Source organism: Notechis scutatus, chromosome 4 (assembly GCF_049901735.1).
Source record: "Notechis scutatus isolate UNSWTSFEM ecotype Mainland chromosome 4, rNotScu1.2, whole genome shotgun sequence".
In the NCBI taxonomy this organism is placed as follows: domain Eukaryota; kingdom Metazoa; phylum Chordata; class Lepidosauria; order Squamata; family Elapidae; genus Notechis; species Notechis scutatus.
The window spans coordinates 45,922,390-45,938,784 of record NC_142012.1 but is presented as its reverse complement, the minus strand read 5'-3'; the positions used below and the strand labels follow the sequence as shown (position 1 = coordinate 45,938,784).

The window sequence follows — 16,395 nt, the reverse complement described above, 5'->3', positions numbered from 1 at the left end:
CATCTTGTAAAACTGCACATCAAAGCAACTGGACTCATTAGTCCTTCTTAGAGCCCCGCAAGATAGGTGCTTAGTATTATGGTATTTCAGGAATACCATATTTACATTAACTGTGAAGAAGCCAAGATTTCCCTCCTGCCCATTCCAAGCAAAGTCAACTTTCAAGATAACCAAAGCCAGATTTGAAGCCGGACTGAAACAGATATGAAAATATCTGCATCATTTAAAATCTCCTAGAGCTAAGATATTATCAGATATCCCCTTATTATTACTTCCCAGAATGAAGCCTGGACATTGATTAACAGTCTGCTGATGTTCAGTAAAGATGCATTCATCACTGTTCTTATGCATTCTGCCACTTCTTTTGTGTTTACATTTAGAAGCCAGAAAGGGCAAAATATAAAAGATACAGCAGATATCATCATACCAAGGAGGCTATCCACTTTCTGGCTATAAAAAACAGATATAGACACCACAGTTACATCTACTGAAATTATCAATTTGGAACCCAGGCTGGCATGTACTATATATTAAGCAATGTAAGCATTTCTTTCATTCAGAAATTATTGACCTCCAATAGACATTTAAGAAAACAAGGAGACACCCTGGAATTGGTAGAAAGTCATTAGACATACAGTATATTATCATTCAACAATGAATCATTTGAATTGTCCATCATCATAAAGGATACTGAGGAGATTATAGCACAATAAGTATACAACTAGGCTGGTACACTTTTTGGAAATTGAGAATCAAAGTGAAATAATGTAGAATGTCACATACTATCATCTAGAAAGAAAATATGGAGTGATAAATACTTTGCACCTGATGGCACTCAGGAGAGATTCTTCAACAGATGTTTCTGCAAGCAAATATATACTCTGTTTAGTCTAATTATGTTGAGAATTTCTGATTAAATCTGATACTGTGACTGTTCCACTAAAAAAAAAATGCAACAGTTCTGAATTTTTCTTTATAGTTGAAATTTGCCCATACTGTAGATCTTTTAGTGAAATTACATTGCAGAATTCTTGTATTCAGACACTAAACTGTAATTAAGTGGATGATGGTATCTCTGTAATTGCTTCAGAGATACATATCACATTTTTCTGTCATGGAGAAAGCCAATTTTTTGAAGTGGCCACAAGCCATTGTAAATAATTTTCTATATATTCAGTTGCAATGATTTATGACAAACAACTTTCATACTTATTTTATTAGACAAAAAGTGGAAAGGTATTTATTACAGTTTTGGATACTTTAATATGAGATACTCCTGCTAGATGAGTACCTCTATGTGAAGATTAATAGTATATATCAATATTTTCTAAGACTTTCTAATTTTGCACATCTGATGCAAATCTAGTGGAGAGAATTGGATGAGAGCTCATTATATATGAGCTATTCTTTCACTGATATTCTCCATATTGGAAAGTTCCATTCAATATTAATAAAGGACCAACAAATCTCTTCTCAACTTTTGCATGCCATACAGATTTCCTGCAGTACCTAAGCTAACAATTTCTCGGTTGAGCAGTAGTATGGATTGAATTACAAATAACAGCACTGAGGCTGTATTTTTGTTTTGGAACCAAGAATGATGAATAAGTTGGATGGGAAGTGAAAGTGTATGTTGCTCATTCCCACTTGGACTCATAGTTCAGATCTCTCAAATTCTTCTGTGTTAAAAATATAAAACTAGGGAAAATAATATGAATGGCTTAAACTTAGAAAAGCTTCTCCTGTAATACATGAATTAGGAAAGTGCCCATGGTTAATTGTGGACAACATGGTTACAGTTGGTCAATGATTGTCATTTAATTTGGCTTATTACATGCAATGGTATGTCACAAAAATCTCATTATTAATCTATGTATCTTATTTTTTAAATTAGGAAATTATCAAACTTTCCTTGCTTTATACTAGAGCCGTTTTCCCATATCTTGCATAAAGTGAATTTGCATAAAGCAAGACAATTGGTAGAAAAAGGAAGGGTTACAGAGTACACACTGACAAATGTACTTGTAAATCTTTCATGTGAAATTATTTTATCCATCTTTTCTTCATATCCAATATGCATGGTTATCTTGGCAGACAGGCAGTTAGAACACAGCACTATTAATTTTTGTTCAGTTTTAAATAGACGTTCATCCTAGGGTGAGGTTCCTTCACCAAAGTCATGACTGGAGAGATCCTTTTCTGTTAAGTATGGTGTTAGAAAAAATATTGATGCCCATTTTGATACCATGGCTAATACAGGTTCAGATATGGAAAAGAGGCTATACAATTGGCTTAACCACAGTAAATAAGGATAGTGAGGGTAAAAAGTGATTTTGTAAGAAAAATATTCAAAATATTCAAACTGAAAGAAGTCTTGACATGTTTCTAGACTGTTTTTCATGTGCGTGCATTCACACATACACAGAATTATTTAGTGAAATAATCAATTGTCATATTGAATTTGCATAAAGCAAATTTGCAAAAAGTGAAGGGAAACTACGTGTCATCTAAAGTTAGGCCACCTTTTCTTTACTAAAAAGATTTAGCTTCTCTTTGAAGGATTTTTCCTCTAGCATAACTGCAAATTTGGAAAAATGTGTGGTGTTCCAAAAAGGCATGAGGAAGACCAAATTTTGAAAGGATGCTGATAGCTATCTGAGGCCTGACAGGATCAGATGTCAGTTGGAGTTTAACATTTGAAGTATCACAGATTACTCTTCCCTTTACAGATACGCATGTGACATTTTTTCATTTTTAAATGATTGCTGGTCTCCAGAGTGCTGGAACAGACATAAAGATCTCTGTAAACAAGGAAAACCTTCTGGTGAGGTTGGGTTTCTTTGTGGACTCAAAATTGGAGGAAGGAATGTACATTTGAAGTTCTGAAAGATAAGAATGACATATCATAAACAAAACAAAAAACAATCAGACAAGCAACTTTTTAAATGTTTCATAAATACTAAAGCACTCTCCTGTTGTGCATCCATCAGGCTAATCTGATTTTTAGATATTTCCTTGTTAATATCTTACTTAATGACATTAATACTGGAAAAAATGTTCCAAGTATGTTCAAGATCAGTAAGTTTCTAGCTTCAGCTCAGTGAAGCCAATGATACAACCAACAGATAGCAGTCAATAAGCAAGAAGTCTTACAGAAAAAGAGCAAGCAGCCTAAGATTTAAAGAGAAATCAGAGAAGAAAATTCTTAATTCTTTCCCTTGTGGTCAATAGGCCAAGGAAAAGTGAGACTATTAAAACCTACTTTTAATTGGAAGAAAAGGATTTTGTATAGTTAGTATTGTAGCTGGCAGCTACAATTAGGAACAGCTATTGGAAAATCATATTGATCATTCTTTATTATGAAATCCATCAGTATTAATGCCAGGTATTTAAGAATTGGAATTATAATATTATATTATTAAACATGACTCAGTTTAGAAAGCTACAGTTAGATTTATTGCCTGATTCAAGTTAACAGATATGAACTTATCCGGAAATAGAAAACAAAGAATCATGATCTTAAATTTCAGAAAAGCATATTCCGTTTAACTATCCAGAAGAGCAGTTTGAAAGCAGAATCAATTATTTAGAGCAGAAGGGACCATTCTTTTGCTAGACATGTTCAAAGCAGAGGCTGGACAAACATTACCCAAGGATAATTTAATCTATACCCAAGGATAATTTAATCTGATATCCTTCATGGAGTAAATAATTTGATTCACCACATAACAACCTTTTCCAGTTCTATGATTCCATGATTATATTGAATATGTAGAACTTTAGTGCTGGTACATTGTATGAAAGGAAAGCTAGAACTCCTAGACTGAGAAATATATATATAATCATATGGGTCTAGTTTTCTGCAAGTATCTGCATAATTTGGATAGACATTTATATAATATTTATAATTTGATAGATATCTGGCATTTAAATAAAAAGTAAGAAATTAGTGTTTGAAGAAGGTAAAACTAACAGAACAATGGGGCAGCACCACTACCATTACCTAGTTTGTGAGCCTAAAGCCCTAAACTGCACAAATTATCCCCATTCTGCATATAATTCATTTGATATCACTTTGATTTAACAATCAATACTTGCTGGCGTAACTCAGTTTATATTATGCCATTTCTCTTAGCATGCTCACAGACACTTGTTTTTTTTATAGTTTTCTCCTTTTTGATGGATATCTTGGTTACTAAATACCATTGTAATTTCACTTTTCCATAGTTTCCGTAGTTTTTTCCATAGGCCATGCTATAATATTAATCTCCTCTTGAGGGTGCTGCTGTATTATTTTGCGCTTGTGTTTAGAAAGAAAAGAAAAGCCCCCCTTTTGCTTCCAAGTTTACCACACATTCATGCTTGAATGTTAGTTCACTCTGGAGAATGTAGATATTATACTTTTATATGCAGACACCATTTGTTATCTGAACAAAAGACAGATGTTGCACAGTACTGTATAACAGCAATATAACACAGTTTTGTGCCATGATTTTCCCCTTGCAAAGAATCTACTTTAAAAATATATTATATAATGAATGTTAAACACATACATACAAATAAACAAAACCTTCACTGTCACATTATCAGTCATTATGAACTTGAGACTTCCATATTTCATATCATCGTGAATATGAAGCAGTCAGGAAGCTTTCAATTGTATCTTAAAGAATGCATGAGTCTGAATTTCACAGCTGCCAAAAATTTACAACTCTAGTTGAGGCAAAGGAATGAAAAAATAAAAATCCTCACTCTGCATTTGTTTCTTACAAGTTTCCCAATAGAGTTCATATTTAATGCTTTTTTTGACATTCTGCTTTTTTGACATTAAATAATTAAGGCCATAATTGCATGACCTAGGAATAATAACTTGGTTGAACTTATTTCTGAATGAATACTTAAAAGGCATTTATAATTAGCTAGCTAGCTAGCCCCCTTTATAGTGCAAGAAACAAATGGGGGTACTACATGAGACTTTGCACCCTCCATTCTTTCTGCAGACTCAGTTGCCTCTTATCTGACTGTTGTCTAATCTGCAGATCTTTCTCCTGTTTTACAAGGTCATTCCCACACATCGTATTTTTTTTTCCAGATGTAACACTCACACATGTAACCCTGGGTCCTATTACAGTTATTTAAACATACTTATAGAAAAGAAACCCCACACTGAGCAGAGTTTGGGTTGATTATTTATTTTATTTATTTTATTTTTATTTATTTATTTATTTATCTATTTTTTATTTATTTATTTATTTATTTATTTATTTATTTATTTGATTTGCCAATTGTTTACAAGATAATAAGTATAAATGTATACATAGTTGTGAATACATGAAATGGGTACATATAAGAAAAATAAAAGAATAAGAGAAACAATAGGACAGGGACGGTAGGCACGTTGGTGCGCTTATGCACGCCCCCTACAGACCTCTTAGGAAAGGGGTGAGGTCAATAGTAGACAATTATAGTAGACAATTATCTCAATGAACCTTTCCAATTCTCTGATTCAGTGATTCTCTCCTATTCCACACCTTTGCTATAGCATTAATGACCCTCCTAAAGCATTTCTAGAACACTATTAGATGGATTTGTTATCCTTCAACTGCCAGAATTCTTAGTGTGGCCATTGCTGAGAAAACTAGGAATTAAAGTCCACACAACTGCATGTGCCATATGGGTGAAACCTAGAGTTTTAGTAACTGTTCTGAGAAGCGTGAAATGGAATGTCAGGCATTACTGGAGGAAAAAGAATAACTGAATAGTTTAATTTTAACAATTTTGAATTATCTTATATTAGGCAACAAGAGTAATAATCATGTGACTTCTCTCTGTCCTTGGCAGTCCTTGGAATTTCCCATCATGCTTTGTTTAGCAATACTTCTCACTTCATCCAAAAACTGAAGTTTGCTGAAAAAAATGGATGGAAGTAGTCTCTTATTTTGCTCCATTAAAATGAAAGAGGTAATGATTATAAAATACAGGTAGCCCTCAACTTACAACAGTTCATTTAGTGACCATTCAAAGTTACAACGGCACTGAAAAAATGACTTATAACTGTTTTTCACATTTATGACTACTGCAACATCTCCACAATCATGTGATCAAAATTCAGATGATTGGCAACTGATTTGCGTTTATGACAGTTGTAGTGTCCCAAGGTCATGTGATCCATGTTTACGACTAAGCAAAGTCAATGGGGAAGCCAGAATCACTTAATAACCGTGTTACTAACTTAACATCTGCAGTGGTTCGCTTAACAACTGTGGCAAGAAAGACTGTAAAGTGGGGCTAAATTCAATAAATGTTTCACTTGGCAACATAAATTTTTGGCTCAATTGTGGTTGTAACTTGAGAACTGTACCAAGGAATCTCACACAATGATAAACAATACAAAAATGAGGAGAAAGAAAGAAAGAAAGAAAGAAAGAAAGAAAGGAAGGAAGGAAGGAAGGAAGGAAGGAAGGAAGGAAGGAAGGAAGGAAGGAAGGAAGGAAGGAAGGAAGGAAGGAATCCTTAATTAATTCTGTGCATTTGATACCATTGTCTTTTATGGCAGCACATGGACAAAAGGCCTGAATTACAGTTTCAGATAAGCTTCAGCTGGACTAATCAGAATGCATGACTTGAATATAAACTAGGGTACTCATTATTTTTATTGTTAAGGCTACATATCTTAATGGAGGGATTCTTGAAAACTTACTCCTTACTATTAAATATTTATATTCAACACATGCTTTCTAACAGGCAATCTATTACAGATATTGGCATGTTTCTTGCAGTCAATCCCTATGTACAGAGCTGAGTATTAGCTTCTTTTCCTATTACTCATAGACTCATATAGTAGAGAAAGTATTCATTTAGCATAGTAAGGCAGGATAAATGAATGTAGTGATATTTTAGTATCAAAGCAAATCAAAGCAAATAAGAGAAAACTGAGACTATGTTCTGGAAGAAAAGAGAGAAGCACCAGTCAGATAAAGTTTTGCAAAGAAGGATAAAAGTGACTGGGGGAAAAATAGGAAAGTTGAAAAGGCAAAATTCTGAGAAAAGTATACTAATGAAAATAGAATGGAAGGAAGCAGAGGTTAAAGGAAAGGATATTGGTTTTGTCATCTGTCTACAATCAGTCAATAATGCATAGCCAAGAATTTTAGAAATCTCTAGATAATCCCGAATTACTAATCTAGCAATCCTATGTCCATGGACTACAGTGTTGTCAATCAGGCAGTTTGTATGAAAGTCTTATTAAATAGGCACTCACATTCCATCCATCTTAGTGCAATGAAGATTGGTAGATGTAAACACAATTCCAAAGTCAAATATTCAAAAGCTAAGTTCATCTTGATGGTTTTCTGCATAACGAAGATATATGGGCTGTGATCAATTAAATAGAAGACTGTATATGATACCACCAGCACAGATTAGAGCATTAGCAAACCTTGTTTTGTCCATTTTCACAGTGTATGTTTATACCCCTTTTCAATTTTATGCATTTATGGCCCAAGAGAAGGAAGGACTCACTGGAGAAGAGCCTAATGCTGGGAACGCTTAAGAGCAAAAGAAGAAGGGGACGGCAGAGAATGAGGTGGCTGGATGGAGTCACTGAAGCAGTCGGTGTGAGCTTAAATGGACTCCAGGGAATGGTAGAGGACAGGAAGGCTGGAGGGACATTGTCCATGGGGTTGCAATGGGTCGGATATGACTTCATGACTAACAACAACAATGGCCCAATAAACAAAATACTTTCTCTATGGTGCACCTGTTGGCAATATGGCTACTAGATAACACTAAGGTCATTCATGCTGCTTTATATTTTAGTTTGTTAATAAAAATGAAGATAAATTAAAATTATCTATTGAAATTTGTTTCAATAGTTTCTTTTACCACAACTATATAGTGTCCAAAATAATAAAATATTTCCAGATCTCTAACGTTTTTCTAATGAAAAGCTGAGCTTAGATAGTTTTTAAAATATTTTAAATGCAATGGGAATTAAGTCATGATTACATTTGGTTTTCCCATCATAATAGAAATGGATTAAAGTGACAGGACAACCTCATTTGACCAAATATGGATACACTGCTTTGCATAATCAGATATCCCTGAAATAAATTAGATGGGATTAAAATCAGAACTTTTTCACAAACAAAGTAGAAGAATATGGAAAGATTAGAGTTCATATCTTCATTACTATTCACACTTGCAAGTTTTAAGACCTACAGAGGATTTTTCTTCAAAGTACTAACAATGACTAACGCTTTAGAGATTCATTATCAATTACATCACTTCAATTCTTATTTGCTTCCAAGATCTTTCAAGACTCTGTGTCAAGTCCAGTCTTTGCATCTATAATTAAAATTATGGCATGCCCTTTATTTGAAAATGTGATCTACTTATAATGAACCAGTATCACATGGGCAGAGGCTTTAATACTCAATTTCTCAAAGCTTCGAAAAATAATTAATTTTTTACTGTTTAATTTAGCCACAATTCTCTTTCACTGGCACACTTGCTAAAAGAATGGATGAGTTCATTTCCTTACCCCGCCAGTAAAAGTAGAAAAATGGGTTGCTCTTTCATTTACGTCATTTTAAGTACTTTTAACTTCTGTGCAAAGTAGATACTATGTTTGTGACCAGGTTGGCATATGTAGTTTAAAATACAGATTTTCAAGTACATTTACCTGCAAGAAATCCTAGTGATCCCAGTGAGATTTACTTCCAGGTAAGAATGTTGAGGCTGAGCTATTACCATAAAGTACCCCAGAAGAAGAAGAAAAGGTTTTCTTGTGTATTCCCACCTCATGTTTTCCATGATGATCACATATTCCATTTTAGCCTGCGAGTCTCACAAAAATACTATTGGCTTCCATGCTCCTCTAGATTAGAAAATATTAGAAATGTACATAAGGAGAAAACTAAACAGTTTATACAAAGTTCTATATACTCCACAGACGCTGGTTCTAAAACAGAGATGTGTAAAAAATAAAATATTTACAGATATTGACATAGACATTCTGCCATATTAGCAAGATGGAAAAACATTGTCTCTCCAATTTTCAACCACAGGTAAAAGTTCACAGGAAAAAGGTAAGGACTGAACAAAACTTATTTATAGCATCTGATGATAAAATGCACATTCCGTACTTTTATGTTCTTTCAATGAGACATTCCTCTGTCATCAAGTAACAGACCAGCTGATCATACATTAGAAGAGCTACACCAAGCGGACAGCAACAATGTCTCCACACTAATGATGTTGGGGATGTTACCGATATGTCATCGGCTACATGTTCATAATGTATTGAGTACTACAGACATCATGACAGATTGTCAGCTATGTTGGTAGACTACTGAGGCAGCAGGCTTATAGGCTATTCTCCTGCCCATTGCAGCCCAACTTGTAAAGATAGAGGACAGCTCCATCTTTTGAGCCCATTACACAACTAGGTAACATTTTCAAAAATTACTGATGTCTCAAAAATATTGCTAATAAACTTATTTCATAAATATCTTTATAATTCTAATATATATGTTACATGTACAATATCAGATACATCTTTGCAAGTAGACTTGTGTTTAAAATCAGTCAAAATGTTTTATAAACACAAACCACTAAAACTAATTTGAGATCTGGGGGGAAGATTTTTTTAAAAAAATGATTTCCTTATCTCTCACTTTCTCAGCTATTCTTCTTAATTGTACTACTGGCCTCTGACAGCTTAATGCCTTATGCATTCCTCATTTTCTGGGCAGATCACTAATTTGTGATGATAATTAGGGACCCCTGTTATTCCATCTGAGACTTAGATCTTTAGGCTAATTAAAATGAAGTGTTGCACATATGCAAGCAGCTGATAAAGTGTTATAACCAGGCACCTGGAATCTAGGCATTTGGATGGCATCAGAAAAGAGAGAAAGAATATATTGCTGAGCAACAGCAAGAGAAAGAGAACAGGCAGTAAGCTAGTCATGAATGGAAGTTTTCTATCACTACTTTCAGTCTGAGAATTCTTAACTATGCTCAATCATTGCTTTTCTGGTAATGTTTGCTTCTGATACACACACACATACACATACGCGCGCGCTACTACAGTAGTCCTCATTTAGCAGCCACAATTGGGACCAGTGGTCATTAAGTGAATTGGTTGCTAAGTGAAACCACAACTGTCCTTTGGATCATATTTCAGTTTTGCTTTGCTTTACAGATATGTGAATATTGATTGAAATTATTTTTTCATCGTCATTGCAACTGCACATGGTTGGTGTATAAGGTAACACATCTACAGATAGTGGATAGGGAATCTCTGATTTTCCTGAGCAATCATCTGAAGTTAGCATGTTTACTCCAATTTCAATTCCAGACAATTTTTATAATCATTGTTTAATAATCATTGTTTAAAAAACAGTTGTAATATAGCAAAATATCTCTGGCGTGTATCATGGGTCTTTCAGTATTCTGTTTAATTGACTTACATCAGAACCACAGTTCTATGTTCAGAATAGAGAAAGTCAGTCAAAGTCTAGCATGTCACAAAATAGTGGCAGATGGTTAACTGTATTTATATAGAATAGAACAGAACAGAACAGAATAGAATATAGAATAGAATTCTTAATTGGCCAAGTGTGATTGGACAGACAAGGAATTTGTCTTCAGTGCAGATTCTCTCATTAAAAATACATTCATCAAGAATCATAAGATATGTTATTGTTGTAGATACCTTTGGGATTCACAACCTCAAGTGTGTCAAGAGAGGGCTGATTTTGAATGGCATACACTTTTGGGTAAGGACTAGAGGTACAATTGTTTGCTGTGAAATTATCTCTGTTGCATCAAATATGAAATAGGGCATGCTTCATTGACCTTTTAGTGACCAAAAAATCACACAGTGGAAGATTCACAATTCCAGCTATATATAAATACCATGGGGACCATTGTAAATCAAGAATATGAGATTGCAATTATTTTGCTACTAGCAAAAGTAAAACCAGTAAAATCAGCTCAACTTATTATACCATGATTGTTTCTACATATTTCTGCAGAAGTATGAGACTTGAGACTTTCAAGAAGAGATTGGACTGCCATTTGTCAGAAATGGTGTAGGGTCTCCCGCTTGGGTGGGGGGTTGGACTAGATGACCTACAAGGTCCCTTCTAACTCTGATTATCTGTTATCTGTATACATATTTATAAGCCAAAGTAAGAACAGGCACCAAAGTGATATATATATAAAACAGTGATATCAGTAAAAGATAACAGTGCTATAAAGTGACCTTTGTCCTTCTGGGATATTTATTAATACAAAAATATTTATTGCAGCAATTTTTGGAGGACAGTTTTGTTCATTTCCTGCAGCAAAACAATGGATGACTGACATCCTAAATATTGCTTCGTTTTATTGTGAAAAATGCCTCATATATGTGAAAGGGACGCAGGCAACATTATCTTCTGTCTATAACGTTATGCTACTTTTTCCATCTCACACACGTGAGTTGTAAAGCACATTTTAACTGATAGCACTATAGCTATCAATTCGGAAGCACCCATAAGTTTTTGTGTACCTTCTGGAAAAGCAGTGGCACTTTTTCTTTGTCCATGTAGCAACTATTCGTTTTGAGGAATCTGTGGGGAGGTACAAGCATACAGCCTAAATTTTCTTGAAGAGCATCATGACAGGTATGCAGAGAAGGACAGCTAAGATTTAGTGCACATTTGACCAAAGTAGAGTCACATTTGAGGGGATGAGATTACAATACTATTTCTACAAATGCTACTTCTCACTCTTAAATGAACCAAGGCATATTGGAGTATTGCTGGTGACAACCAAGTTTCTAATAATCTTTGGGGGCAACTTGAGATCTCTTTGCTTCAAACATCCCAATATAATAAATCTTCTGTAAGAAACAGAATACTCTGATTTTCCACCATATATGTGTAATATCTAGGAAAGTGATTTTATTATCTTATTTCAGAAACAATAAGAAACTTGGTCAAAACAGTACGACATAAACTATACTCGTGTATACAATGAATTGCATTATATGACACAAATTAAAACTGCCAAAATACAGGTAGTCCTCCATTTATGACCACAATTTACCCAAAAATTCTGTTGCTAAGCAAGACAGTTTTATGGCCCATTTTATGAACTTTCTTGCCAAGTGAATCACTGCAGATATTTAGTAACATGGATAATTGAATATGGCTTCTCCATTGACTTTGTCAAAAAATCGCAAAAGGTAATCAACATGCCTGGGAACACTGAAATCATCAGAAATATGAGTTAAGCATCTGAATTTTGATAATTTGATCATGGGAGTCCTGCAACAATTATAAGTGTGAAAAATGATTACAAATAACTTTTTTCAGTGCCCTTATAACTTCGAACTAAATGAATGGTTGTAGGTTGAGGACTATCTTTAATCTAAAAAATAAAATATGGAATATGCTGTGTTGAAAGCTTATCTGGAAACTTTCTCCCATTTTTTGTCCCCTCCTAGGGCCTTGAGATAGGAGCATACCTTCTATCAGTCAGTATGACCAGAAAGCCTGATTCAGAGTAATTTTAAAAGAAGTAGGTTGGGGAGATTGATCTAACCAAAGCAAAGGAGCAATGAAATTGAACGTTTTACAAAATGTAAAGCTTGGACTTCTTTTTCCTACAATCTGACCCCAATTAAAATAGCCAGCTTCAATTGCTCCTCTTTTAAAAGTTTCCCTTTCTATTGCTCCTTTCTTTTTTTAATTTTCACCTTTCTTCTGACTATAAGTTACATTCCTTTTTTCCTTACAACAATCTTGTTAAGGTTGAATAGACTGAGATGACCTTTACTGGGGGGAAAAAAAACCCAATTTCTTTTACAATACAAAAGAAACAGCCTGCAACATGGTATTTAATTTGTGAAAACAGCCTGCAACAAGGTATTTAATTTAAGTTTTAACCTGAAGCAATTCAAAACTTGGACGCAGGGAGAAGTTATTTTCGTTTTCTTACTGGCAGAAAAGGAATTTGACTGCTTACATTGCCCATGAATTTCGAATGAGAAGGAGCACATATTATGCTTAAAGAAAGGAAAGTAAGACTCACATCCGCAGCCTGCACTTCAAAAGCTCTTTTCAGGCCGAACTCCTACGCTCTCTCTGCTTGTGTTTGTGAGCTCATCAAAAGCAATTACGAAAGAGGGGCGGCTTGGGCGGAACAGCCGTACAGGAGCGGCGGCGCGAAATTTGAACAAAGCTTCGCCAGACGTTTTCCCTTTTTCTTCCAATATGGTGGAAGGTCCCGGTTGCAAACTGAACGGGGAGAAGATCAGTAGTCGAATTGCCCCGGGTCAAACCGTGAGGTGTGTGCGTGGAACTGCACTGGTCCCTTCTGCGTCGCAAGTTGGAGCCTTAAAGGGAAGAGCCGCTGACGGCGTCTCCGATAGGGTTAGTAGTTCCCGGGGTTCTTCCACGGAGGAACGTGAAGAACTTCACATTCTACTCACAAGCTGTTGGGTTGCAATTAGGCCCGAGCTGGATGGGGCAAACTGCGCTCTTCCGTGAGACAAGGGCAGCAAACCACACCGAGTGCCTGTTAAACGATGGAATCTTTCAAAGCATGTTCTTTTTTGTGCGGAATTGTAATTATAAAATTAATAGCATTAGCTAGGACCAAGAATCCATGTTGTTTAATTGTCCTAACTCATTATTTACATGAGGGAAACCAGTTGTGGCAACCTTCCAGAGTTTGGGTTCAGGCCCTGGGATGAAGTCTGTGGAGAGCAGAAAGTATTCATAAGTAGCAGGTTGGTTCCATACCGTTCAGGTACAGGTACCTGTTCACAAATAATGATTAAAATCCAGAGTAGCAGAAATAGAATGTTAACTGCTAGGATTCCTGTCTGAATCATTTCTGCCAAGACACCAGTGCCATTCAAGAGACAGTAGTACTTAAAGAGCTAGTCTAATCCTTAGTATTTGTTTTACGGTTGGGTTAAACCTATTAATTATTGAATCCAAGCTACTTTGCAACTTATAAAGTGGAAAAGGAGTACATGCATGGTTAAAGTAACTCTAATTTTAGGCATTCCAGTTGGTTCTTTCATTAATAATAGCATGGCAAGCCTGGCCTGAATTTCATCTACATCTGATTGGCAATGTTGTGCAGTACTGTGCAAGCTATTATGGAGTTTGACAGCTTTTATGCCAGTGCCTTGTTCCTAAAGATTAAGCATATGCAAGCTGCCCAGTTACTAAATAATCCTTTATTACAAGAGTTCTTTGCATATTAGAATTGCAAAAGACATGAGTGATTGATACAAGGTTAACATAAGCGGCACAGTCTTCTCATTCTCAGTAATCATACGTTTGACTATTGGAGTTTTTCTGGCAGGTTTTTTTTTTCCTGTGTGGCTTTTTTTTCTCCTTGCACAAAACACTTAAAAAGAAATAACCAACATCTGTAATATATTCCTGCCATTAACATAATAAATCAACCACAACAAGTCTGATTAATATGAAGAGTTGGAAGAACTCCGGCAAATATTGAACACGTAAGAAATAATGAGGAAAGTGTCCTCCAGTCATTCAGTCTAATTAGAAAGATGGCAATTTTATTATATTTGTTTATTAAAAAGAAGTCAGTTACACAACATCCACTATAGTTAACTGTCATTAGCATGCAGAAAGATCACATTCAGAAATTGGCATATATCTATATATTATATATATAAACTGGGTGGGTGGGCTTGTTTATTTGTTTAAAAATGTGCTAATGAGGAATACTATTTGTATAAAGACTTAGGACAAGAGGATTTTTTTTCTTTGTTTCCCATATACACAGCATGCCACTTCTCTGCAAGTTTTGATCACTAGTGTTGCCAGCATAAAATTACCCTGTTGGGGCTTGTGGAACTTTACAGGGGAAAAGATGTTGGAATATAAATGAGCAGCTTGGATTAATGAGCTGTGAAGAGCTAAGCCTGAATTCTGGTTGGTAGGATGAATATACCAAGAGAATTGCTGCCTCTGTCTTTGTTTGAATGCAGGCAAAGAAGTGTCATTAGTGGGAATATGATCCACAAAGTGTTCATGGATTTTTAACTAGGGGAAAATATTTGGTAGATTCTATATTTTGGTTTGTTGATTGTAGTAATAAAGGTCATGTTTGGCATCCATTTTAAATACCTCAGTGCTACTACTTTGTAGATAATTTACAAGTACTTTTAGGTTAAATGTGTCCTGATATTGCTATCTTGCCTCACAGATAATCCTATGACTGGGTCCAATGCTAGATATCAAACTTCTAGAATACTATGTATTTAGCTAGATGATTGGATTTAACCAGAGATCAGACTGCACATATAGCAGTTCGTCCAGTAAAATTCTTCCAGGTCCACTTAAAATTCTTCCTTAATATTCAGTATGAGTACCTACAGTATTCTGGACATGGTTAAGAGTATGGTTCAACAAAAGGTGGATTGTGAACTTGCATTTTTTGTGGATTGGGTTGTTTTTCCTTACTGTAGTAAGAAGAAAGCATGAAATTCTACATTTTTCATTCTGTAGGAATATATAATTCAGGAACATTTTTATATCATCAATTTACTGTTTGTTTAAAAGTGAGCTTCACTCATACGTAACATTCACAGCAAGAAAGCCCTGTCATATTTTTCTAGTCTGCTTTATTGAGTGCCTGAATATTCATGGTTAAGTCAATTGTGAGATGTGTTCCCACCTGATCACCACACGCTGGGATAGGAAGCTGTTATAGAGATCAAAGAAGCTGCGGAAGTGGATGCAATTTTAAAAAAAGAAAGAAAGCAATGATCTATCATATCACTTAAGAGAAAATACTAAGAAACTATTCCTATGATATTCCATTGATTTACATCTAGCTATTCACAGCTGATTCTGGAACTGAAAAATTATATTCAAGAGAGCTTAACATTATCCCTATTCACTTTCTGCTTTCATGAACTCAATGCCAATGTCTAATCGTGTCTGAAATAATCAACTTACACCATGACCTTCAGTTTACAACATGTTTATTTCACAAAGGCATTTAAAAATTCAAAAGGAAATTAGCAACTGCGAAAACAGCAATCTTGAGTCTTTTAATTATTTACTATTGTGTATGTAGCTGGGAAGATACTTCATAAAGAATGTCAGCATATTATAGTAGAATGGCAAATACTGCTAAAATATTGCTAATGAGTTGCTAAAAATCATGAAATTTGGGTTCAGCTTTTAAAATACGCTTTCGAATGTTTTTTCCTCTAAATAATTTCTGAAGGAATAGAAAAATATATCTGCATTTTGTATATATGGAATCTTACCTCACAATTGCAATTTTAATATTAGAAAACAAAGTTTTCCTATAGTCCATTAAGATTAACCTAAAACTTAAATAAGC

At 34.8% G+C, this 16,395-nt stretch overlaps 1 protein-coding gene and 1 long non-coding RNA gene across 2 annotated transcripts in view; one reads left to right on the top strand and one right to left on the bottom strand.

Annotated features, from left to right (window-relative positions):
• Positions 1 to 549: 549 nt before the first annotated feature.
• LOC148130722 (uncharacterized) lies at positions 550 to 8,858 on the bottom strand. Its single transcript, XR_015749609.1, has 3 exons — positions 8,684 to 8,858; positions 7,262 to 7,352; positions 550 to 2,882 (listed from the first exon to the last, which is right to left on the bottom strand). It is a non-coding gene; the product is annotated as an uncharacterized LOC148130722 (long non-coding RNA).
• A 4,355-nt stretch (positions 8,859 to 13,213) lies between these two features.
• Positions 13,214 to 16,395, top strand: part of NEIL3 (nei like DNA glycosylase 3) — a 28,468-nt gene continuing 25,286 nt past the window's right edge. Inside the window, exon 1 of the mRNA XM_087963294.1 lies at positions 13,214 to 13,427. Coding sequence (XP_087819420.1) covers positions 13,269 to 13,427 — 159 coding nt within the window. The 5' untranslated portion in view covers positions 13,214 to 13,268. The remainder of the gene's footprint in view (positions 13,428 to 16,395) is intronic.